At 47.3% G+C, this 23,659-nt stretch overlaps 1 protein-coding gene and 1 long non-coding RNA gene across 2 annotated transcripts in view; one reads left to right on the forward strand and one right to left on the reverse strand.

The window, feature by feature from the left end:
• Positions 1–16,551, reverse strand: part of ADAMTS18 (ADAM metallopeptidase with thrombospondin type 1 motif 18) — a 126,386-nt gene extending 109,835 nt beyond the window's left edge. The window contains exons 1-3 of the mRNA XM_053916222.1: positions 16,206–16,551; positions 16,017–16,104; positions 12,864–13,180 (exon numbers count right to left, since the gene is read on the reverse strand). Coding sequence (XP_053772197.1) covers positions 12,864–13,180; positions 16,017–16,104; positions 16,206–16,295 — 495 coding nt within the window. The 5' untranslated portion in view covers positions 16,296–16,551. The remainder of the gene's footprint in view (positions 1–12,863; positions 13,181–16,016; positions 16,105–16,205) is intronic.
• Positions 16,552–16,843: 292 nt separating this feature from the next.
• LOC123479339 (uncharacterized) lies at positions 16,844–19,417 on the forward strand. Its single transcript, XR_006654929.2, has 3 exons — positions 16,844–16,937; positions 18,636–18,792; positions 19,285–19,417. It is a non-coding gene; the product is annotated as an uncharacterized lncRNA (long non-coding RNA).
• The last annotated feature ends 4,242 nt before the right edge of the window (positions 19,418–23,659 follow it).

The raw sequence follows: 23,659 nt of genomic DNA on the forward strand, positions 1-23,659 counted from the left end.
GTTGCCGAAATCCAGGTGCGAGGACCAACAGTGGCTTAGATAACAGTGGCCGCACTGGAGGTGAGGAGGGGCAGTGGTCCAGTCTAGGATATTTTAATAGATTTATGAGCAATGAAATTCACACAGACATGTGTGTAAGACCACCAGGTGTTTCTGTATCTTCACTCATTTAAGTTGCTTGCCCGTCATTTTGAAATCAGTCTCATCCTTCCCTTAGTTGTGCCCCCATGGTGCGGTAAACATACCTTAGCTATCGTATCAATTCTGCTGCACGGTCCATATGTTTCCGCTCCCATCGCTGTTCCTTCCCACCCTCCCACTGGAAGGTCCTAGAATTTGGGAACCATACTGTCCCTTTTGAACTTCCATAGTAAGCTGGGAATACATGTTTTAGATTAGAAGGGGGGATGGATATGTGGGTGGGTAGCTATGTGGGTGAATGAGTGGGTGGGTAGGAAAGAGGAAGGAATAAAGAGAAAAGAAGGAAGCAATGTCAAGCAATCAGTTGCTGGGAGCTAGGAATATAAGCTCCAAAGTGACCTCGACTTTGTTAACCTGGTATATTTATAAAGCGGTTGAGTAATTCAAAGGATGTTGCAAATTATGTAGATACCAGTGTGCTGCTCACTCTTCCACGACAGCTATATTCGAGGGAGGGGTGACGGAGATAGGGCAAACGGTCAGGTCAGCTGGGGAGTCTAAGCACGTGAGAGAATGAGGCTCCTTATCTTGCATTCCAGTTAAAACAGAGCTCCTTGTCTCTTCACGAACGGTGAAGAATTTGTATATTTCCGAAATGTATAAGCTGCCCGACTACATGCAGCGGACAGAGAAAACTAATATAGCTTTACAAAGTTCTTAGGCTCAGCTACTCATTCACAGAACACTAACATCTTTCCCTATTTCACCCCCAGAACTGGCCCCTGCCCCCATTCCTACAGGTCAAGAGAACACAAAGAACACTGAACTTTTATCTCTGCACAGCTGCAAACTCAGGAATAGAACCCACACGGTTGGGCTCCCTCCTTCATAAGAATGCAAGAGTAAATTTTATTATAACTACATCTCTGTGTCTCCAGAGATCCTGTTATTCTCAGCAGGCTGGGTTAGCATGCTGTCAAATTCAAAAGCATATACATATCTTTTAATATATTTGCAGATGGTTTTCCTGCTGCCACCCCATCCACCTCCAGCCCCCAGGCACCTGCATACTCAGCCTCCCCAGCTAACATCCTCAGAAGCAGGTGAAGTACCTGAAATCATTATTCTTAATGACACTAAACCAACAGCAAGTACATTTACAAACTTACATGAATAATTCTATTAAACAGGCCAGTCTGTGATTGTGCTACATCAGTGGTTCTCAGATAGGGACAAGAACGCCCCCAGGGCACACCTGGCCACGTCCGGAAACACTCTGGGTTGACACAGGCCTCTAGTGGGTAGCAACTGGGATACTGAGAATATGCGATGCACACAGGACAGTGCCCAGCAAGACTCCATCCACTGTGTCCACAGTGCCCTGGGGAGAAACCCCAGGCTAAACAGGACAATCCCTAAGCAGTTTTACAGAGTGAATATCTAAGATCACTTGCCTTCTCCTTGGGTCCACTGTCCCACCTGCCCCACACAGTAGCCCGAGTAGTTGAGGATTTAAGATGACCCTGGTCCCAGAAAGGGAAGACTCACTAGGCACTCGCACCTGCTACAGAGTCAGCACCATGGAAATTTTCTGTATTACTTTTGTATTGCTGTGTAACAATATGTGTGCGTGTTTATGTATATATATAAATAAACATATATGTGTATGTATATGTATTATGTATGTGTGTGAATATATATACACATACATCATACACACACACATCAGCTTAAAAGCTTCACCCATTTATTGCCTCGCAGACCTGCAAGTCAGAAGTCTGGGCACAGTGTGACTGGGTTCTCTGCTCAGGGCTTCCTAAGGCTAAAATCAGGATGTCAGCCAGGCTGCATTCCTTTCTGGAAGCTCCGGGAAAGAATCCACTGTCAAGTTCATTCAGATTGTTGGCAGAATTCAGTCCCTTTCAGTTGCCGGGCTGAGGCCCCATTTCCTTGCTGGCTGTCAGCTAGAGGCCACTCAGCTCCCAGAGGCCACCTGCATGCCTTGCCACGTGGCCCCCTCAAGCTCCCAGCAAGAGACTTCTTCAGATGGCAAATCTCTCTGACTTTTCCTGATTCTGTATGATTAGGTCAAACCTACCTGGAAAATCTGCCTTTCTTAAGGTCAACTGATTTGAAGCCTTGATTCTACCTGTAAAATCCCTTCCCAGCAGGACCTCAATTAGTGATCGACTGAATCCTTGAGAGAGGGTGTGTGCACACCAGGGGCTGGAAGCTTGGGGGCCAGCTTCGGTTCTCCCACCGCCATGTGAGCAGGGTATCACCCTCTCGCTGACTTCTCACAGCAGCCCTCTGAAGTTCGCTTTCCATCTGCACTTGGCCGTCTAGGAAACCAGATTCTCAGATAATCTGATTAGGCCCCAAATGTGGGTGAAGGGTGCATGGGAACCCTCTACAACTTCTTGTGAGTCTCAGATTATTTCAAAATAAAGTGCCTTCAGAAAGAATAACGTCCCCAAGATCACACAGTTGGTAAGTGGAAAAGGGAGGCTTCTGAAAGCCCATGCACTTCGGCATCCTGCCTTCTGAAACTATTGCTTCTCTGACATGGTGGCGCCTCTGAAGCCCCTGACATTTCTCTACAGCAGGGTTTTCGATCCTGACTGTGCATTAGAACCGACTGGGGACCCTTTGAAGAACACGGATGCCTGGGCCCCTCTCAGACATGGTGCTGCCATGGTCTGGAGCGGTGACCGGCATCTGTATTTTTTTAAAGCTCTGTATGGTAAGAATCCCTGATCTAGACATTATGTAGTCATAAGTGACAGTGTTGGATTTGCATATTAAACAGAAATTCAATAGAAACATATTAAACATGTGTATTATTTACTTCACACACAAAAGGAATCCTTTTGAAAGAATGAAATTCACCTTCCTTCAATGCATTTTTTACTGGAAAGCAAGGACCACAAAAGCCTGAGATAAAACTAAGAAGTAGGAAAATACATTCACAAATTTGAAGAATGAGAATGCATGTAACTAATATTTTCTTTCGGCCACATCTCTGTGCTGCATAAAACAAACCTAAACTCAATAATTAAGGTGGAATGAAGAATTTTGTTTGTTATTTATTCACAGAGAAATAAACATTGAGTAACTCTTTGTTTGCCCCCTGGAAATGGCGGAGTAAATATAAAAGAGAGATGAGAACTGTAAAATCCCAGAGTGGACCCACAGACACTAACCAGCACGCTGCTGGGGGAGAACCCAGTAAATCCTCGGAGAGGTCATCTCCTCTTACTAGCTTATCTCAGCCCTTTCAAGTGCCGTCGCTCCAAGAAGGGTTGTACACACAGCGGCGTCTAGTAAATTAGTGATGTGCACTGTATAATTTATACGAGAAAGCATGCCCCCTTGACTTGCAATGGGAATAAGGGCAGAGAAAATACTCCCAAACCCAGAAGCATGAATAAGCAATCAAAAGAATTCAGCTGAAAATGGAATCCTCAGATCCATCAAAGGCGTCCCTTCAGGAGAGGTGAGCATGCGTCCGGACAGACCGCTCTCGCCAGACGTGTACAGTGGTATCTGAGTGTACCCTGCCCTGGGACTGGATGGAAACACCACGGGAACAGGCTCTCATGGGAACACCTCAATGTAACTGAGGAGGAGCTCCTGGGTTTGTGGGCTGAGATACACAGGAAGCCCGGGCAAATATTTTTTGGGTATGAAAGCCTTGATGTGCAGTGCTATCATTGGGCCTGCAGATAGCTGGACTTCAGTGTGATTTTCTCTTCAATTGTTTATTTCTGTTGGCAGAACGCCATGCAATTTTACCAACACATACACTCCACAGGACAGAATTCTTCTTCTGACTCAGTCTTGGGCTCAGGGAAAACGAAGATGAAATGAGCTCTCAGTAACTTTGCGTGTTGTACAACCAAGGTGACAGCAACAGTGACACTGGGTGACTAATGTCAACATCAGCAAGCACTTTCTGGTCACAGTTAATGTCCTTCATGTGCTTGGCACGTCAGCTTTTCATAAAGTAGGTCTCCCCCTTCCCTCCCTCCCTTTCTCTCTCTCTCCCTCTCTCTCTCCCTCACCCTCCCTCCCTCTCTCTCTCTCTCCACCCTCTACCTATACAATATAGAATTGCATGGACCACTAAGAAGACCCATATGTACACATGTTCTTTTCAGCAACAGCAACAAAACTAAAAAATAATTAATCAGAAGGTAATGATGAAAAATGAACTTAAAAGAATAAGATAGATGTATACGCAGTAATAAGGAAGGAACTCAAAGATACACATTATTTTAAAGCACTCCTCCTTCCCCAAAATGCTTCAGGAAAAGTATTGACTAATACAATTTATGTGTATTTTGAATGCATGAGCGCACACACAGCTACAACAGAAACAGTAAACTCTGGTTTCGAAAAGAGCCCAAACTGATGGCTGGCTGTGGCGCCCTCGGCTTGCTCTGCCGTACTCCAGACCTCCCCCTGTGCACCAATTCACCTGTCAACACATAAATTAAAATATAATGGGGCCATGTTCAGACACACAGGCCAATTGAGTGTGGCCCTCTGAGGCTTACAGACAGGTGAGAGAGCAAAGAAAGCCCCGAGTCCCACATACTTGTTGTCAGGTATGACGTAGGTGACAACTGGTGTTATTGCTGAGTAAGTCTCACAGGCTACCAGGAGCTCAAGGAAACGTTTGAATTATCTCTGGAGCTCAGAATATTCTGTATGCAAAAGGAAGACTAGCGACTGGCAAATGGCTGAGAGACTGAGGGGAAGAGAAAGAAAAAACAATGATAACATCATCGCGTACCTTGCATCCAACCCTACTGAGAGCTAGCCATCCCAGCACAGGGCGGGATGAGTTAGATCATTTCAGAGTAAAAAAATGCTTCTTAATGCCTAGTGTAGTTGGAGATGGAATTGCCCTACTTGTGAATGAAAGTCCTATCGTATATAAGTAAGAATAATCTCTATATTCCGATATGTACTCGCCACCCCTGCCTGCCCACCCCCCTTCGCGTACATACTGCCTAGCCCTAGTCAGAGCCTCGACAGCCACACTTCCACGGTGTGATGCAGTGCATGGAGCAAAAGCATCTTCTAGAAGAGGTCCCACCGTCCTCCACGGCCCTGTGCCGGCCCTGCACCGGCCCTGAGCCAGCAGCTTCAGGGTGCTGCTCCACAGTCGCCCGGGGCCATTGGCACCGTTTGTGGGGCTTTTCTCTCCTTTATCCAAGTGGACAATCAGGCTCGACCCAGGACCTGCTGAATTTGCAGGGGTGGGGCCTGAGTATCTGTTGTTTTTTGTTTTGTTTTCAAAATTCCCAGCTCTTTTTGACATTTATGGAGGAAAAAAAAAAAGTGACTTCAGACAGTGAATACCCATATGCAGACTCGCAGGAAAATATTGTAAAAGCCACGGTCTGAGTCTCAGCTGACTCTTCTCTCCGCAGCTCCAGTTTTAATAGCTCAGTAAGTGCTCATAAATGCAAACCGTTCTTACTGTCGAGGCTAACACTTCCCGGCCTGTGGGTGGTGAGGAGGACTGGCAACAGCCGATTCTGAAAACTCCTTTATGGAAGCTCTGCCATATACTCTCTCATTGCCACAGCCAATATTATTACTAAGTGCCAGGTACTAGTTTAAGCACTGTACATGGAGTGTTTTCCTTTCAATTAAGCATCCATAAACCCCACGGGGGAGGTACTGCTATTATCCTCATCTTACCAATGGGGAAATGAAGCTGCGCGAGGGCACCTAGCTGGGCCTGGGGCACACAGTTCAGAAAGGCCAGAGTGGGGGCCCCAGGCCCTGCCCTCAGGGCTATCGCTGTGCGCTGCTTCAGCAAGCCTGCATTCGCCCGTCTTCATCTGCTTGTCCATCCTTCCTCTCTAATTCTTTATCTTTCTCCCATTGTATTTCTTTAGAGTTGATAAAAAGTGGTTTCTTCCCCCCCGCAAAGTCCCCAAACATTCTCAGTGGGATGATGGCCAACACCCAAGAGCTCGCTTCCTGTCCCGACAGTGTGGAGAATCCAGGATGGGAGCCTCCATTGCCATTTCCTTCCCAGACCCTTGCCTCGTCCAAAGTCAAGAACAATCAAGTGGGTGCCAGGCTAAGCACTCACTGTAAAGTGTCACGATCCTATGAGAGAGACAGCAGTATCAATTCCACTTTACAGATGAGAAAACTGAGGTACAGAGGTGGGGAGGGGCGTGGGGAGTCTGATGCTTCGGCCGTGTCACAAACAGGCAGAGAGCATGGGGGGGAAGGGGTGGTCTTTCTCCCTCCCACGTGAGCACCCCTCAGCTCAGCCTTGGGGGCCAGCTCTTAGGCTAAAACTCTGGCTATTTTTTAAAAAAAGAGTTGGGTAGAATTTCACTAAAAATGTTGCTATGGGCAAATAATTATTGTCACAAACCATGTCAAAAGATGGCATACCGGAGAAAGGCAAAAAACCAAAAAACAAAACAACCCCCCCCCCCACTTTTTAACCTTGATGAACCAAGTAAGAACCTAGGAAAACATCTCTGATTGGGGTCAGCCTGTATCCAAAAACTTGAAAATATAGCCCAGTCTAATCCTTAATTTCACATGATCCTCTCAAGTGCCTGGAAAGTTCCAAAGAGGTATATATAATTCAGCAACCCCCTGCTTGCTAACAAGGCCCCACAAAGCAGTAGAGCTTGGCTTCTTTCTGCCTGTCTAGACTAAGGTCTTTTAACTTCAGCCCTTTTATGAATGGAAATCGGCTTTCTAAAGCCTACTGGGCAGGCAGTGACCAGCAGCAGACAGACAACTCAATGGCCGAGGCTTCTGAGTCATAAAATCCTTCTGAAGAGAGGAGATCAAAGCATCCCTACCACCTATTGAAACCTAACTGCTTCCAAAGCTCCTCGCAGGGACCCAGGCTCCAGAGGATTGGTCACAGTCCACAAAGGCCACCACTAAGAAGGGTACAATGAGGACATTAGGGCAGCCAGCCATGGAGGAGAAATGCCACGTACGGTTTAATTGCTGGGGACAAAGAAAAGAGAAAGGAAGGAAAACCAAGTCACAGAGTCGGACAGTGCGTTGGAGTTGAGGCCGGAGGGAGCCTGTGGCAGTCTTGGTCACAGCGCCCATGTCTCTTTGAGTCCCGGGCACCATGCTGAAGCTGGACCCTCCTCGTCAGAGACCGGACAGAAGACGCCAAGAGGCACAGCACAGCAGCCTGCCACTCTGCCAGCTGGGCCCTCGCTGGGCTCACGGATCAAAGGTACAGTCCTGATATTACAGACCTGGGCGGAAATGCAATAGGGTGACAGTGTTGACATGTCTTTTCACTTGATTTTCTGTTGTGAATGGTGCTTGGTGTGACGAGTTTCTTAAGCAAGGGGCACATTTGCCCAAATGGAGGACGTGGGTGTATTAGATTTATCAGGATATCAGTCAAGTACAAATCATCTTAGACCTAAGTATTGCTCTTTTACAGTAAACCACAGAACGCAAGACAAGCTGTTGACAGAAGTTAGGGCTTAAAAAGGGAGGGAGTATTTACATTAGTATCAGAATTCCACCTGTTGGAGCTTCGTAATGCACACTGGCATTAAAAGGTGTGAAATGTATTACAGAAAAACATATTTGCCTAATTGAATTTAAACTTAACATTTCCCTAACCATATGAGAATATACAAGAAACCACTTACACGGTCATGAAAACCCCCTTTTTATTTCCTGAAGCATCATTTAACAGCTTGAAATCAATACATAATATTATAGTATTTCTTGGATGATTTTCTTGTTACTACAAGACTGTGAAGGAATGCTCCTTGAGAAAAAGTTTTCATGATCAAATAAATTAGGAAAACTCTAGGTTTAAACAGAGTTCAAGAAATGTCTTTAATGTAGGACATTTCTGAATTCCTAATATGCTGATGGGCATGGTAACGCTCCGAGGGCTGGCATTTGGCACTAACTTGACCATGTTCCCCTTTAAAACCATACCTCATGAACTCCTTGTTTCAGGGTTATGTTGAATCCTAGCTTGGTTCAAAATGAAATACCAATTTCTAGGTCTAAGATCACTGCTCCAATTTCTCTCTGAGAATGAAATTGCATGAACTGGAATACAGCATCCATTCTGCTTCCAGTTTTACTCACTGTGCTCCGAACAGTGCCGGCCATAACAGAAGCTCATCAGTAGTTGTTAATGAAAGAATACTCATTCAATGTGTCTTCCCAGTCACTTCTCAAAATACACTTCCACTAAGTTTCAAAATGGGATCCATCTATCAAACCAACCACAAATCAAATTAAAACAATTTTCCTTTATATGCAAGGTCTTAAACCAATGGTTCTCTACTGTTAGAGTGCATTCAAATCATTTGGAGAATTAAAAATATACATTCCTGGGCCCAGCTTCCCTGATTCTCTGCTGTGGGTAAAGAAATTCAAATGTTTAACACCTCAAAGGAAGCTAATGAAACTGAATATACTCTGAAAATCACTATCCTAAAAACAAGGTGGGGGGGAATCACTAAGGTGAATCATTTCTGGGAAGAATGGTCTTTTAGATCTCCCACTATGTAAGAAGACAGATGCAGGTTTGTTTTTTTCCCTGCTATCATCCCGGAAAACAAAATTAAGAAATATCGGTGAAAGTAACAAGAAGGTAGGTTGAAGTTCAACAAGCAGGATGAAGGCTCTCTCAGCAATGGCACAGACCTCTTGGATGGAATGACCTTCTCACCGCCGTGATAATCAAGAGGAGGCTGGATATGGTAGAAAAAGCACGCACAACCGACAGTGCTATACATTAGGTTCGCCGGCAGCCCTGAGATCTGGGACAAGGGCTGAAAACCCAAACACCTTCCTAGAGTGCGAGGCAGCCAGGTACAGGGGGCAGTGGTGAGCTGCAGAGAGCTTGCTCCTCCATAAAGGCCTTCGAAATTTAAAAACAATCACCCCCCGCCATAAAGGCAGGCAGGATTCACTCAGGGAAGTTCACAGCTCCTATTTTATGAATTATTCCCATGAATAACTGCCTACTCAACTCCTGAATAAAGTGCAACCTATCAGTTGGGGGAAATGAATTTTCAGAAAATATTAAGTAGAGTTTAATTCTGAATAGTTGAGGAAAATTCCTTGCCAGAGAAGCCCTGGCTGGAGTGTGCACGTATGCACGCAAGTCCTTATTTTTCATTTTATAACCCACCAGCCATTCTTGCCCTCTCTTGGGGTTTCCCTAGGAGCTTTCCCAGATCGCTTTCCTATTGGCACTTCGTTATCCAAAGGCAACCTATTGCTTTCCTACTGCACACCGCATGCAGCCTAGCAGAGTGCTCTGACCCTAAAGGCATTCAGATACCAGCCACCAGAAACACTGGTGTCGAGACTTCGAGTGCAAGAAGCTTCTGGCCCTCCTCTCGTTCATCTCCTGTCAGTTTTGTATTAAGAAGAGTTGCTCAGCTCTTCTGGCACATGGACTTTAATGAGTCTCTCCACCAAGCATGTTGGAAGCCTGTTGTCTTTCTCCTGAACTCTTGAATCATTCACTATTCTGAATCCATTACAGTAGTTACTAATTAACTTCAGAGAAAGTATTAACCCCTGGTTTAGCCAAAGAAGCCAGACAATGTCTGTGCATTTCAGGTAGGATGAAGAAATTCTTCCTCCCAAGATAATTATTTCCCTCCACCCCCATGTCTCAGTGTCTGCAGTGAAGAGTCCTCTCAATGTGGGGCCTCATGTGATCTCCTAGCACTCACTGTTGCTATTTGGTAGAGTTTCATAAGCAGATCAATGCCCCGTTAGAGATTCAAAGCCATAATAACAATTATGTTAAGTTGACAAAGGTGTTTTTGATCAGAATTTCTGTTTCTATTCACTGAGAGAGGAAAAACCACCACAGCTTAGGCTGAAAATATTTGTACCATTTCTTGTCCACGTATGACATAGACAGATCACCAGAGAGGACATACGAATGGCCAAAAGGCATAAGCAATAACATTCCACTTCAAAACACCAGGACAATACAAACCAAACCCACACCCACTTCACACCCACCCATCAGAACAGCTAGAATGAAAACAACAAAACAGTAGCAAGTGTTGGTGAGGATGTGGAACAACTGGAACTCACACACTGCTGATGAGAGTGTAAATTAGTGCAACCATTTTGAAAAGCTGTTTGGCAGAATCGACTCAAGCTGAATGTGCACATAACCTGTGACCCAGAAACTTCATTCTTAGGTGTGTTTCCAGCCGAGCATGACCATGAGTTCACCAAACGGCATGCACGCGGTGGGCGAGCAGCTCTCTTCGTAACGGCCCCAAACCGGAAACGGTGTGAGTGTCCACCAATAATTAAATGGGAACATTGTGAAATATGCATACAGAGGAATACTGTGTGATTCTACCTAGGCAAAATATTAAAACAGGCAAAATTAAGCAATTAAGTTAAAATAGTGGTGGCCTAGGGTGGGCAATGACTGGGAAGGGGACGTGGGGATCTTCTAGGGCACTGGTACTGTCTTGTTTGAGCTGGTTGGTGGCTACCCGGGTATGAGCTTTCTGAAAATTTATTAAGCTGTGCAATTTTTGTGTTTTTCTGTATACACATTATATTTCAATACAAGGTTATAGAAGTTCATACAGAGTGGTGTCTCAGCTTCTCAGTTGTGGCTCTGTCTTCTCTCTTGTTTCATTTTCTTGTTGACTAGAGTCGGGGTGTATGTGTTTTGTAGGGCTATGGGGAGATGGGTGATGCAATGAGATAAGCTTGACCCTCTCCCTGCCCCGAGCCACATGGGTCCTGCTGGGACAAACAAAGGAATAATCAGAGGCAGATGCCTAGAGATGACAGTGGGCTTAGAAGTCATTTCACATGTTCCAGGAGAGGAAACTGGGGTCTACAGAAGTAAAGCTAATGACGAATATGTTGAACAGTGGGGCAGAATCTCAGTTTCATGATTCCAATTTATATCAGCCTTATACACAGGCGGAAGGCATTGCCAATTACCTCTTTTACATCCATCTCAAAGATGGAAATGCGCTTGCCTCATTCTAATGTGTTAAGTGATCATTTGCTCTCTGTTCAAAAGAAAATCTCCTCCTTAGGAGAAGACAACATCTGTTAATACGAGACAACTGATTGGATTTCCTGTCTCTACAGAGAGTGGGATCCTGAGAGCTAAACACGAGACCACCAAGTTTTGCAGGGACTAGAATACATATACAGCAATTACACCCTTCTAGAACAACTACGGCACTTCCCATAAAAGAGGTACTTACTCCCCACCGAGTCATCCAAACTCTTGCTATCCCCCTTTTAGAGATGAGGAAACTAAGACGCAGAGATTAGTAACTTGCCCAAGGCCCTACTATTAAGTCCTGGTGTGAGAATGACCCTGGGCGGGCCTCACCTACCCACTGTGTTATGCTTAAGCCACCTCGGTTGGGTGCCTATAGTCCTTCAGGAGACATTAGGTCACTGGAATAGACAGAAGAGAGGGAAATAGGAACAACGTCCCCAAAAGAGCAGCAGACTCATGACAACAGAACAAAACCCGAGATACTCATGTTTGTGCACACACACACGTGTGTGTGGCCACGTTATAGTACACAGGTTGTCAGACAGCCGCACTGAGCCTTTCAGTGGGCCAAGCTTAGTTGGGAGTGGTCCAATCTCTGTTTCACTCTGTACTTTCAAGACTAACTACACCAAAGAACATCATCACTCTGATGAAAGATTTTCACTAAATTTCAAGCCACAGTTTGGAGGAAAAGGTTCAACAGTAAAGTTTTAATTAGAAAGGAACATGGGAGTCCTCATTTGCCAGCACCCAAGCCACGCTGGCTTTGTGTTGTGATGTATTAATACCATGTGCATTGCTAACCACATACTCAACTGAGCTTTCTCACGGTCTCCCCCTAGGTCCCAGAGTGTGACCATCATGCATCTCCACACTCATTCATACACACACACACACACACACACACCTGTCAGTGCAAGGTACTTCTCAATCGCTGCACAGAACGAAATCATGGTGATCCTGGAGAACCCCAAACACCACTGACTGCCTCACATATTTGACTGAATTCTGAGACAAGTACCATGTCCACCAGTGTCCTCGGCCCTGTGCTCAACAGACGAGGAACACACAGAAGGGAAAGAACACTTGTCCCCAGTTCCTCTAAGTGTTCTGCTTCCCTGGATGGCACCCTGAGCGCTGCCAGCCTGCAAACACGCCCCACTCCAAAAGGACATCGTCCATGAGCAGAACACAAACAAATCAGTTCAAAGAAACCAAAACGCCTCCCTTCTCCAGTGAAGGTTGAGCTCAACAGGGCTGCTGAATGCAATTTTGCCGTGAAATACAGTTTTCCCGTTTCAAAGCAACGCAGAGGCATGCCGCTTGTGAGATTTATATAACGCCTGGTCTCTCAAGACTTTACAAAGCGAATGACATCCATCAAATTAATTTCCTCGGGGATTGTCTCAAACATGGGGAATGAAGAGGCCCAGACCATTAAACATCAAAAGAATGTTCTAAATGGTAGTTAAAGTTCTATTATATTTTCTTTTTCTGGGAGATTAGATTAATTCAATTGAGAATATTATAAGTATCAAAGCTGACAGTGTGAATGGGTCGAGTTGGCTGGAAGAGCATTTAATATTGCAGACATCTGTTCATCCGAGTTACACGAAGTGCACGCCCAAGAGGGAGTTGCCTCAAAGAGCAGGGTACTTACCAAGCCAGCACAAGTAGACACAGCCACGGAGGAGGAGCTGTCATTTCGGATAAATCCCTGATAGAAACATTGCTGCACCCTGGGTCCCCGAGTCTCTGAAGCACCATCTTTTCCAAGTACCTGGACAATAAAGTGACTGCTCAAAATCGCCGAGGGCTTAAGTTCTAAATGGAGTTCCTGTCCAAATGCTGAAAATCGGTAATGCAGGGAGCTGCTGGCACCCAGCGCGGATCGCTTTCTCCTGCCGCTGTGCAAAATGTCGTGTGAAATATATGACCCGCCCGCGTCCACTTCTACCGGTGTGACAAAGACGTAATCTGTAAGGGGAAAGGTTTAGCTGTCAGCACCCAGGGCCCACAATGCCAGCCAGTCACTCCCAGCGGGCTGGCAGAGTGATGCACAGCTCAAGGGCATCTTCGTTCCCACTGCTACCAGGCTAGGTGACACGTAATTCAGAGCAGCTCGCGAAGAGGAGAAGCCTGTGGCCTTTCCCATGAGCTGTGCCTCAGGAATTCCTACAAAAGCTGAAAGTCAAGCACCATCTTGACGAATGTCAGGAATGTTTATGGAAAAGGCCACAAACTCTCCCGGTCTGGGGAGACACAGACGGACTTTTTATATATTAGCCATAGAGCCACTCGTCCATAGAAATGTATTCTTTTGGAGACAAAATTAATAAATATAAAATTACCAAACTAAATAAATTATTTTTTTTAAAAAAGGAGACCACTGTCTTTGGGTTTAATCTGAATTGGGAACATTTTGGGTGGGGGCAGAATTTAAATTTCAAATGGTAACTCGCAGTGCTGAATAACTTGAGAGGATACCTCAGAAGATTAACAAGTCACCGCAGCTTCCTATTTCCAATATTAATGACATGTGACAATAAAACTCCAGAACTTGTAGCACTCTTAACATTTTACCACGAGCTTCCACAGGGACAGTCCCTTTCAACTGTAAGCACAAAATACAGTGGACGCATAAAAATGCCTCGACACTGTCAGAACTCCCCCTACACAGTCTGATGTTGAAAACTGCTCAGACATGTTGCCAGATCAGGGACACCTGGAGAGGCATGTTTAGAAATACCTTCGCCACGGCTCCCCAGAGCACCACTAATTGCTGCTTGTTCCAGAGAGGAGGAGCTACAAAACAATTTGCTGCCTGAAAAAATGAAGCCGGCACACTGCTTTCCATCACCAAACATTGAAACTGAAAGGTGTCATCCCCCCAGAATGGCCTGCAGTACGCCCTCGGTGCATTCAGAAACGTTCTGCATTTCCACTCGCGAGGCACCGAATGGGGAACTCATCGGGAAAGTGTTTAGAAAGAATCCGAACAACGAAGAGGCGTGTTCGAGTCGCTTGGGCCCTGGGTTACAGGAGAAGAAAAAGAAAGAGGAATTTCCCTTTTCCCAAAATAGTCAACAACCAAAAAAAAAAAAAAAAACCCAAAGATGAAGAAGCCCTGTAACTGACAGGGATCAATACGTATTATTACCTCTACCAAAAGAAAAAAAAAAGAAAAAATATCCCAGTATGACAATTTAAGATGTTTTCCTCTGTATGACCATCCGTGACTCTGGCTGCCTCAGCAATTCTCATTCTCACCGTATTTGTATGTCCTGCTCTTTCATTCTCTTTGACCCCCTCCACTGGAAATACCATTGAATTAAAATACATATTAAAAAATTGGGGGGAAAGTTTTTCTCCTCTCTTAACCCAAAGAAACAGCAGGTGTACACTATCTCCTTTTAAAAACCCTTAGTATGATGCTTTGCAGGTAAGTGGCTTTTGATTAAATGCAGCTTTTTCTTAGTGAAAAACCACTTTCTCCCTTATTAAAAACTGTGAAAACCATCCCTGACACATGCAACAGAGCCTCTACAGTAAGTTGTTTCTTACCTCCTTGTTCAGAACCATCTGAAACTATGCTCTTCGCTGGGAGGCCATGTGGGAGTCTTAACCAGCCAGCTTTAATGGTATGAGCCCCCAAAGCCACCCCCTTTACCCCATCCTCCCAGACACTGCTACTAGTTTGTTTTCAAAGGGAGACTGAGCAGGCTGACAGTAATACTCAGTCCTTGATGGGAAGAGGGTCAGTGTAGAGAATGATCTCATCAATCAGCTCAGGGGCTGGCTGAAGATGAGGTTCTTACAAGGTGGTGGCTGGAACAGAGGGGACCCACAGCCATTTGACCCAGATGGGACAATGGGAAGTTGTTTCAGAAACTGCAGCCAGCCTTTCTGGTTGGACAAAAGGTGAATTTCTCAAGAGCTAATTCCTCACTCTTTCCGATTCCCTTGCTCACCCACTCCCTGGCACAGCCCCTCTCCAAGCTTCTGCCATTGCCCATCCCCAGTTGGTCCCCTTGTCCCCTGAAAGTAGGAGAAACCCTGCGAGGCTGAAAACGAGAGCATCCACATCGAGGTCTTGCTAGACACCTTGGATCAAGCGCCAGCTGTTCTGTAGCTGGTGGGAAGACGGAAACAAGGATGTTCCTTCTAGGGGCCATCAAGAAGCTAATAAATGACGGAAGTGAAGGGTGTTCTGGAGGTTTTCTGCTGGGGAACCTCGGAAGAGATAAAGATCCCAGAGACCTCAAGCTATCTTCTTTCCTCTCTCTAACACGGACTTTGGGAATCCCAGACGCAAGGGCAAAGACACAGGGAGAAGAGAGGAGAGGAGGACTGGGAACAGGCGAGGAGAGGGAGGAGGAAAGATGGGAGAATGAAAGCGTTCATACTCTTTCATCCCTCACCAAGAATTAGTTCCTGCCGGCTTTCTTAGGAGAGGAAGGAAAGGAGGAAGGTGCCTTTATATCAACTGCCCAGTCCACGTCCACTCCCTAAGTTCTCACCGCAGTACGGTTAAATTTTTAAACAAGCCATCTGTGAACAAGGGAAAGTATTGTTTTCTCATTTATGTGACTTGAAGCTTGAGGCATTGATTCTTTTGATAAGTTCAGAGCCCTTGCCATGTACCCCCCTCTCCAAACAGGAACCATTTCCAAGGCGCGCACACACCTGCAACTTTGGGGCCGGAGGTGGGGGGTGGGGTACGAGCTTTTCTACCGTCTCCCTCTTTTGCAGGGGAAGGAAGGGACAAAGTGCCCAGACAGACCCTTCTGAGGGTGGGGTGTCAGATACGAACCGTCGTTTAATCCGCTGCCGCCGCTGCTGCTGTCACTGGCTAAGACCGAGGCGACCGACGCACAGCAGAGGCAGCACAGCTGGAGCGCCTGCAAGAGAAAAGGTGACATCGTGCGTGAGGGGCGCGGCGTGCTTGCACCCGGGGGCCCCCTGCCACCCACTCTCGGCGCGCCCCTCGGGGGGCACCTGCCTTGGCCACGCGCCCCAGTCTCGCCGAAGCCCACGGCGGGCCCGAGCCGGCGGCTGGGAGGGCGCACGCGAGCAGGAGGGCGCACTCCATGGTCAGGTGCGGGCGCGGCGGCTGCGGACGGCGCACATTCTCCCCGCCGCCCCGGAGCGCGGCGCTCCAGGTGCGGCGCCAGGTGGGAGCCGCCGCCGCCGCTCACATCGCGGGCCCGGCGCGCCGAGGCCTCCCCGCCTCCGACCGCCTGCGCGCCCTCCTTCTGCCGGCGCCGGCTGCGGAGCTGCCGCCTGCGGCTCCCCGCGGGGCACAGGGGCTCCCCGGGCTGGGGCTGGCGCGCGCCTTGGAGCGCAAACGGCCGGGGGACTTTGTCCGTGCCTGCCCGCGCGCTTGCCCGCCAGTCTGTGTGTCTGTCTGGGTCTGTGCGAGCGTCTGAGGCTCCCAGGGAAAGCAGCGCCAGCTGGCTCCCCCAGCGCGCCGGAGCTGAGCGCCCGCCTCTCCACCGCACGGTGATTGGCGACCAGCGGCTCCTGGGCCCGTCCGAGCCCCCGGGCTGGTGCAAGGGCGTGGGATTCCCGGCTCCTACTCCGAGGGAGGGGGAGAAGAGGGAGGGGAGGCTGGGTGAGCTTGAGGGGGAGGGAGGGACCCACCGCCGAGAGACAGAGCGGAGCGCCCTGGGTCAGGCTTGGAAAACGTAATTTAAGCGCACGAAGAGATGAGCCGAGAAAGGGGGAGGCTCAGGTAAGTGGCCCGACTTCTTTGCTGCCTGTGCAGACTTCTCTTTTAAGTCTTCTGGGTGGCGAGACAGACAAGGTATTGAGTATTCTCAACACCTCCTAAGTGCCAGGTTCTATCCCCTGCTTTATCTCGCTTACCTTGGGGCCTATACTTGCAAAGGCGGGAATCTTTAACCCCTTGATGAAGACGAAGAAAGTGGACTCAGGTGGGCTCAATATAGCCTACACATATAATGTTGAAACTCGCAAATCCAGGGCATCCTAGAGGGCTGGAACTGTGACCCCATCACTGTCTGCAGCGAGGCTGAAGGAGACTAGAATGAGCACACAACGGATGTCTTATTGTGACGTTATACACCTGAAATGTATGTGTCATTAACCAGTGTTATCCCAATGCATTTGAAAGAAAAATAAAACACACAGCCAGTGGGCAGTGGCCTCGCCTCTTCTCCTGGATCTTTCTCTCTTCTCCAAGTGACCGTGCTTCCAACTGCTAAAGATTGAGTCCTGGCCCCAGACCCCCCATTCTGCAGAAACTTGCGGTAATGAACAGTGTGGCCATCACCACCGACGCACATCCCATTTGCTGTGCCCTGTTCATTCACTCAATGCTTATATTTGATCCCTACTGTCTGCAGTGATAAATGGAATATATTCTCAAAAGCTAGTGGGAAAGACTCTCATCGGATAACTCAACAACAATACTACAACCTAAATGATCACAAATACTCCAAAGGAAGAGCATAGGCTAGTAAATTAGAAAGAGCAACAGTGGAATTAAATTTAGTTGGGGGGCAGGCAGGAGAGTGGAGAATAGGAGTACGTGTGAGTGTAAGATGCCTCTTAAGAGCTGACTTTTCAAAGGAGACCAAACAGCGTGGGTCAGCTTTATAAGGAAAAAAAGAGAAAGATCCCTAATGTCAGAAGAGGGGGCACAGCATAGGTGAAGATGTTGAAACAGGAAAAGGACTTTGCTGTGAGGGAAAAGTTACAGGCAGGAGTGAGAGACAGGAACAGGTTCAGGTAAACAGGACCTTGTAGGCTGGGGCGAAGCAGGTGGGAATGAGTTAGGTTTAAGGGGTGTGTGTGTGTGTGTGTGTGTGTGTGTGAAGGAGAGAGAGAGAGAGAGAGAGAAGGAGGAAAGCAGGCAACCTATCTGAATGAAAACGATGTGGACTGTGGGGGGGGGGTACGGATTGCAGGTGCTGAGCAGAGGGGGCCAGTAAGGAAGCTGTTGCTAGAATCATGGTGAGCAGTGTTGGTACCAGGGCCAGGGTGGTGGCAGTGGAGTGAGCATATACCCTGCTCCAGTTTTAAAGACACAGGGGTGGTTAAGATGAGGTCCATGTCACAGCTTAGAACAAGTGACAGCCCCCCATGTAGAGTCCGTTTCCCTGGCTACAGCAGTAAAGAGGTAAACCTGGTCTGTCGAGGCAGAGAAAGTGGCACAACTTCTGCCCAGGGCAAAGCTTTTTAGAATGACCTCAGGGGAGGAAGTCGAGGTTAAACAAAACCCTTAGCTTTGCCTATGTAATCTGTTTAAGCTCGGTGACCTCTATTTTATAATCTGTAAAATAGGAATAAAAGTAACACATCAAAAGAAAATCCCAAGGATTAAATGAGTATGTTATGCTTTTCTGAGCTTTATAAGCGGGATTGCAAAGTCAGAAGAGAGGACACCTGCAATTCTGTTACTTTACAGATCCTACGTCAAACTTGAACGTGCGCGGAAATCACCTGTGCCGCTGGCTGAAAACGCAGATCCCTGAACCATGAGCCATGGAAACTCTGATGCAGTGGATTTGGTGCAGGCCCCGAAGGTGCATTTGTAGCAACACCTGTGGGTGATTCTGACACAGGTAACAACAGTGCTTTATGTGATTTCCATAAATAACCGGACACTAAGGGAAACTGGACATTAAGGACATGCAGCAAAGACAGCGCTTCAAATCATGTCACCAAGCAACAAACGAGATTTTAAAAAAGGAGACTGGGGTGGAGAGCACTGAATTATACTGCTGGATAAACACTAAAGGGAATGGGAGGGGTAAATGGTCCGTTCACAGTCCACTGAGAGTAGCCACGTCCCTCATTACCATCTCTCCACTGAGACATGTTTGTATGAAGTCATCCATACCCCTCGGGTCTCCGTGGTTTGCAGCCGGTAATAGAGGTTACTTGCCACGGTGAGGCCCAGACTCTCAGAGATCCACTCGTGCTGCTCTCTGTGCCAGACTGCGGTGATTTTCAACCTCAGCACCAGTGGCATTTGGGGCTGGGTCCTTCCTTATGCCGGGGCTGCCCTGTGCCTCGTAGGATGTTTAGCAGCATCTCTTGCCTCTCCCTTCCAGATGCCAGTAGCAACCCCACAATTGTGACACAATGTGACATTGCCTGGTGTGCCAGGGAGCGAAATCGCCCCTGGTGAGAACCTGGATGAACAGTGTGGATTCCAATCCTATTCTGTGGTCATTTTCTCTATCAGCCTGGAGCCTCATAGCCTCTCATTCAACTGAATAAATATCTGTGGAGTGCTAACGCTTTGAGGGACTGGTGGCCTCTCTGAACCTAATGGTCTAAGAGCCCCAGCCCCATGGATTTTGCAGCTCTTCTGCCACACATCAGTAAACCTCTGCACTTGGTAGGTCCCAGCCCTCCATTGTTTGGTATAGAAACCAAGACCAGTTTCTCACAGGTTGGTAGGTCTAGAGATCAAAACTTCGTGTTCCATTCATCTGCAGATGACCAGGTCTAACTTCTTCTGCAGGCCCCATACGTGAGCACTGCAAAGCCATCACCTCTGGAATGGTTCCACACTTCAGTCTTGGAGGAACTGGCCCTGCAATACGTACAAACTGTCTCTAGATGGTGACAGAGAGTCATGAGCAAAGGGTTCGGTCGGTCTTTCAGTTACGAATTGCAAATTCTGAGTTACTTGGAAATGTCAATCTTAGCTGATTTTAAAACTATAAACCTAGGACACTACAGAGAGCTAAAGTTCACAGTAATCTGTCTTAGTCCGTGCAGGCTGCTATAACAAATACTATAGACCAGACCGGGGGCCATATAAAGAACAGAAAGGCATTTTTCACAGTTCTTCAGGCTGGGAATTCCAACAGCAAGGCTCCTGCAGGTAGCTGTGAGGTGACAGTCTGCTTCCGGGCCCATAGACCTCCTCCTTCTCACTGTGTCCTCACGTGGTGGAAGGCGCCAGGATGCTGGCTCTCTGAGGTCTCTTTTATAAGGTCCCATTCACGAGTATCCAGCCCCAAAGCCATCACATTGGGGATTACGTTTCAGCATACCAATGGTGAGGAGGAGCACAAATATTCAATCCACTGCATAAACCAAAGAGGAACAAAAAATCCTGTTGTACTCTATTCTGTCAAATACAGCCCAGAGCCTGGCACACAGCAGGCATTTGGTAAATATTTATTGGAAAGAAGGAATGGAGAGAAAGCGGAGGAAGGAATGGAAGGAAGGAAATGGGAAATTGAGATAGAGAGATCACACCATTCACTCTTAACAATGTAAAAAGAAATTTCCCTTTACCCCTTTAAAATCAATAGTATATTGGTTTTTCTTTTTATACTGACATAAGGTTAACCTTTTTTTTTTTTCAAAATAATATGCCTTAAGTTAAATATGTCCTCCTGGTCACAGCAAGAAATAAACAGCAATCCCTGTTCTTCATTCCCTTTTCCCTTGGTCTCTGCTCCGCGTTGATGCAGGCGTCTCTCCCACGGAGTTAGAAGCATTCGGCCCCTCTCCCACCACGGCCGAGTGTCTGCGCTGCCCTGTGCTCTGCGCTCCTTCCCATGCAGAGAGCAGAGGGATGCTGCCCTTGCTCTGGGGTATTAAAGCCGCATTGAACAGCGCGTCAGATCTTACTGAACCAACTCCTGACAGTGTCCCCTAGAAATCAGTTCCATGTCCAAAGAAAAAGATAGCGAAAGCCACACATCCAAACCTAGCACAGGGAAAATAGAAACAGAAAACAAGGCTCAACTTATTTCAGCACAGGAGCCAAAAGAGAACAATACAGAGAAGGAAATGTACCAATGTCCTCGAAGCCCGGAGAAGGAAGGGCCGCCTTCTGGCCACTGTCTCCAAAGCAGGTACAGTTAGCAGCAGTTCTCAAAACCAGTGCGGGGGCGGGGAGTGGGGGGAGATGACAGAGCGGCAGCCCCGAATATTTTCTATCTTCTTTAGAGATAACCGTTCAGAAAGATAAACTGTTTGCTTTATCACACGAAATAGGGCAAAACCTACCCAAGTGACTTGCAGCAACTTGTGTTGTCTATTTGTCAGTGACAACAGGGGAAGCAGAACCCCTTAACAATTAGCTTTGGAAAGACTGTCACCAAACAGAACTTAGGAATTATCAGCTGTTCTCCCTCCTCGCGTTTTAGTCAGCCGCTCACTGCACTTTCTTAGGACACTGGCATGGATTTCTCCCTTGTGCGACCTGGGCTTGTCTGACTTCTCTGTAGGACGAGGCTTCCTCTGCTCATCTCAGCGTCCCTCCGATCATGCTCTGGCTGCAGACTGCTTCCCTGTTCCAGTTTTAGTCCTTTCCCAAGTCCTGCTGTTGAAAGTAGTTCATTGGCCTGAGGCTAGAGGCAGTATTAGAACTAGACTACTTATTTCCACAAAGGAACCCAAGCCTCGTTCCGAGCTCTCTGCACAGTGGAAGAGCGGAATAGAGACCTTGGGAAAGCTCTGGAAAATGCCGGGCTGCCTACGAAAGGGAAGTGACCTTTGTTCACATGAAGCCTTTTCTCCTCATTCTCATCCCCATCATGATCTCATCACGCACAGGCTTGGACACCTGCTCCATCGCTTCCCCAACTCACATCTCTAACACCAGCCAGTCCTCTCCCCACACCTGGGAAGGCCAGAATTGGGAACTACTGCTGCTAATCAAAACCACCTGGGGGACTGTTAGAACTACAGTCTTGGGCATCCCTATGAATATTCCAATTAAGTGGGTCTGGGATGAGGCCCAGACATCTGTCTTTTGACTAACACCTGGGTGATTCTGATGTAACTAAATATATTACAACCCAGTAATTGTGGCCCGTGGTACTTACGCCTGCACTTGAATGCCAAAATTACTTCCTAGCCAATAGGATTTAAAACTTCTAGGATGCCTTTGACTCATTTCTTATTCATGGAGAAAGCAAAGTATAATAGAATAAAGGGTAGGCCTGGGACTGAATCCTTGCTACAGTGATGAGCTGTGAGTATTTGTTGCTTAGATTTTGGGGTAGCAGAGGGTAATTTGTGTTCTAAATGTTTCTATCACCCTTCTCTGTCCCTTTTTCTGGTTTAATCCATGATATAGACCTGCCCAAACACATCATAACACTACTTGGCAAAGATTATTGGCTAAGAGGTGGGACCTAAACTCATGTGGCCTATTGGAATCAGTCACGGGTGTTGATCTGCAAAATAAAGGAGGATGAATCCATCTTTCGGCTTAGTTTGTCACAATCTGTGATTAAAGACTAAAGTCGTCAGCAGCCACCCTCCTGGGCTGCAGAAAGAAATACACGGAAAAGTAGGAAAGAGCCCTGGCCTGCGCAGCCCCAGTGGTTGGAGCGGCGTCCCACAAACCAGAAGGTCGAGGTGCGATTCCTGGTCAGGGCACACGCCCGGTTGAGGGTCTGGTCCCCAGTCAGGGTGCATTCGGGAGACAACCGATGGGTGTTTCTCTCTCACTGATGTTTCTCTCTCTATTTCCCTTCCTGTGTCTGGAATCAATGGATTAAGAAAGAAAGAAAAAGAAAAAAAGAGGAAAATCCACCGGTTCCTGTCTGAGCCATGATTCTTGTGCCTTCTCCTACAACCCTTGAACTCACTACCCTGAAGGCACACACTGTCTCAAGGGGCTCATCTCTCACAGGGAGAAAAAGCCCGACCTCACATTTCATATTTGCTTGGAGGTTGAAAGAAGCCGCATGTAAAATGTCCAATGCACAGCCCAGAACCACCAGCGCTCAACAAAGGGTAGCTCTCCCCTTTTACAAACTTCCGTTGACCCTCGTTCCTGCTGCCTTGCCACTTCCTGAGGCTGTGAGCTCCTGCTTAGAGGTGCATGCCAGCGCACGTTCTTTCCCCCAAACTCCAGGCTGGACCCTGGTATTTTCCACGTGACCCAGGGCTGCAGCTCCCAGCGCAGCGCCTGCGTGGGCATTAGAAGACGGTGCTCCCTCTGCACAGGGACCTGGACTTGGCCAAAAGCCAGAGCTATGCAAATTAGGACAAGAGGGCCTGCTCTGGGCAGATGACACCTCTTGGGGGCAGGATTTAGAACTCACTCCCTGAGAGGGCACAGCCATTCACCGTGTCCAGTTTGGGCTGCAACCTCCTCTTAGGCTTCTTCTGATTGGATTGGGCATCTGATAAGGAGCAGAGTTGGCCCCATCTACTGCCATGAATGGAGTTACTAATTTCTAAGTTACCAATTCATCTTCTCCCTGTTTTCACTCAGCATCCTCTTCCTGTGTTTACACTCTCTCAGGATGCTCTTTCAAAAGGTGGTCTATGCAGGTGAAGGTAAACGCATTGCGTCCTTAGTCACTTTCCCTTCGCTTCCACCCCCGAGTCCCTGAAACTGTCCCCACCAAGGCCAGACTCCAAAGGATAACTTTGTAATCCTGTAAGGACAATAAAGCTATTTAAAAATAAATACAGAGACATGTAAAGATGTGGACCGTGATC

Source organism: Desmodus rotundus, chromosome 12, assembly GCF_022682495.2.
Source record: "Desmodus rotundus isolate HL8 chromosome 12, HLdesRot8A.1, whole genome shotgun sequence".
NCBI lineage: Eukaryota > Metazoa > Chordata > Mammalia > Chiroptera > Phyllostomidae > Desmodus > Desmodus rotundus.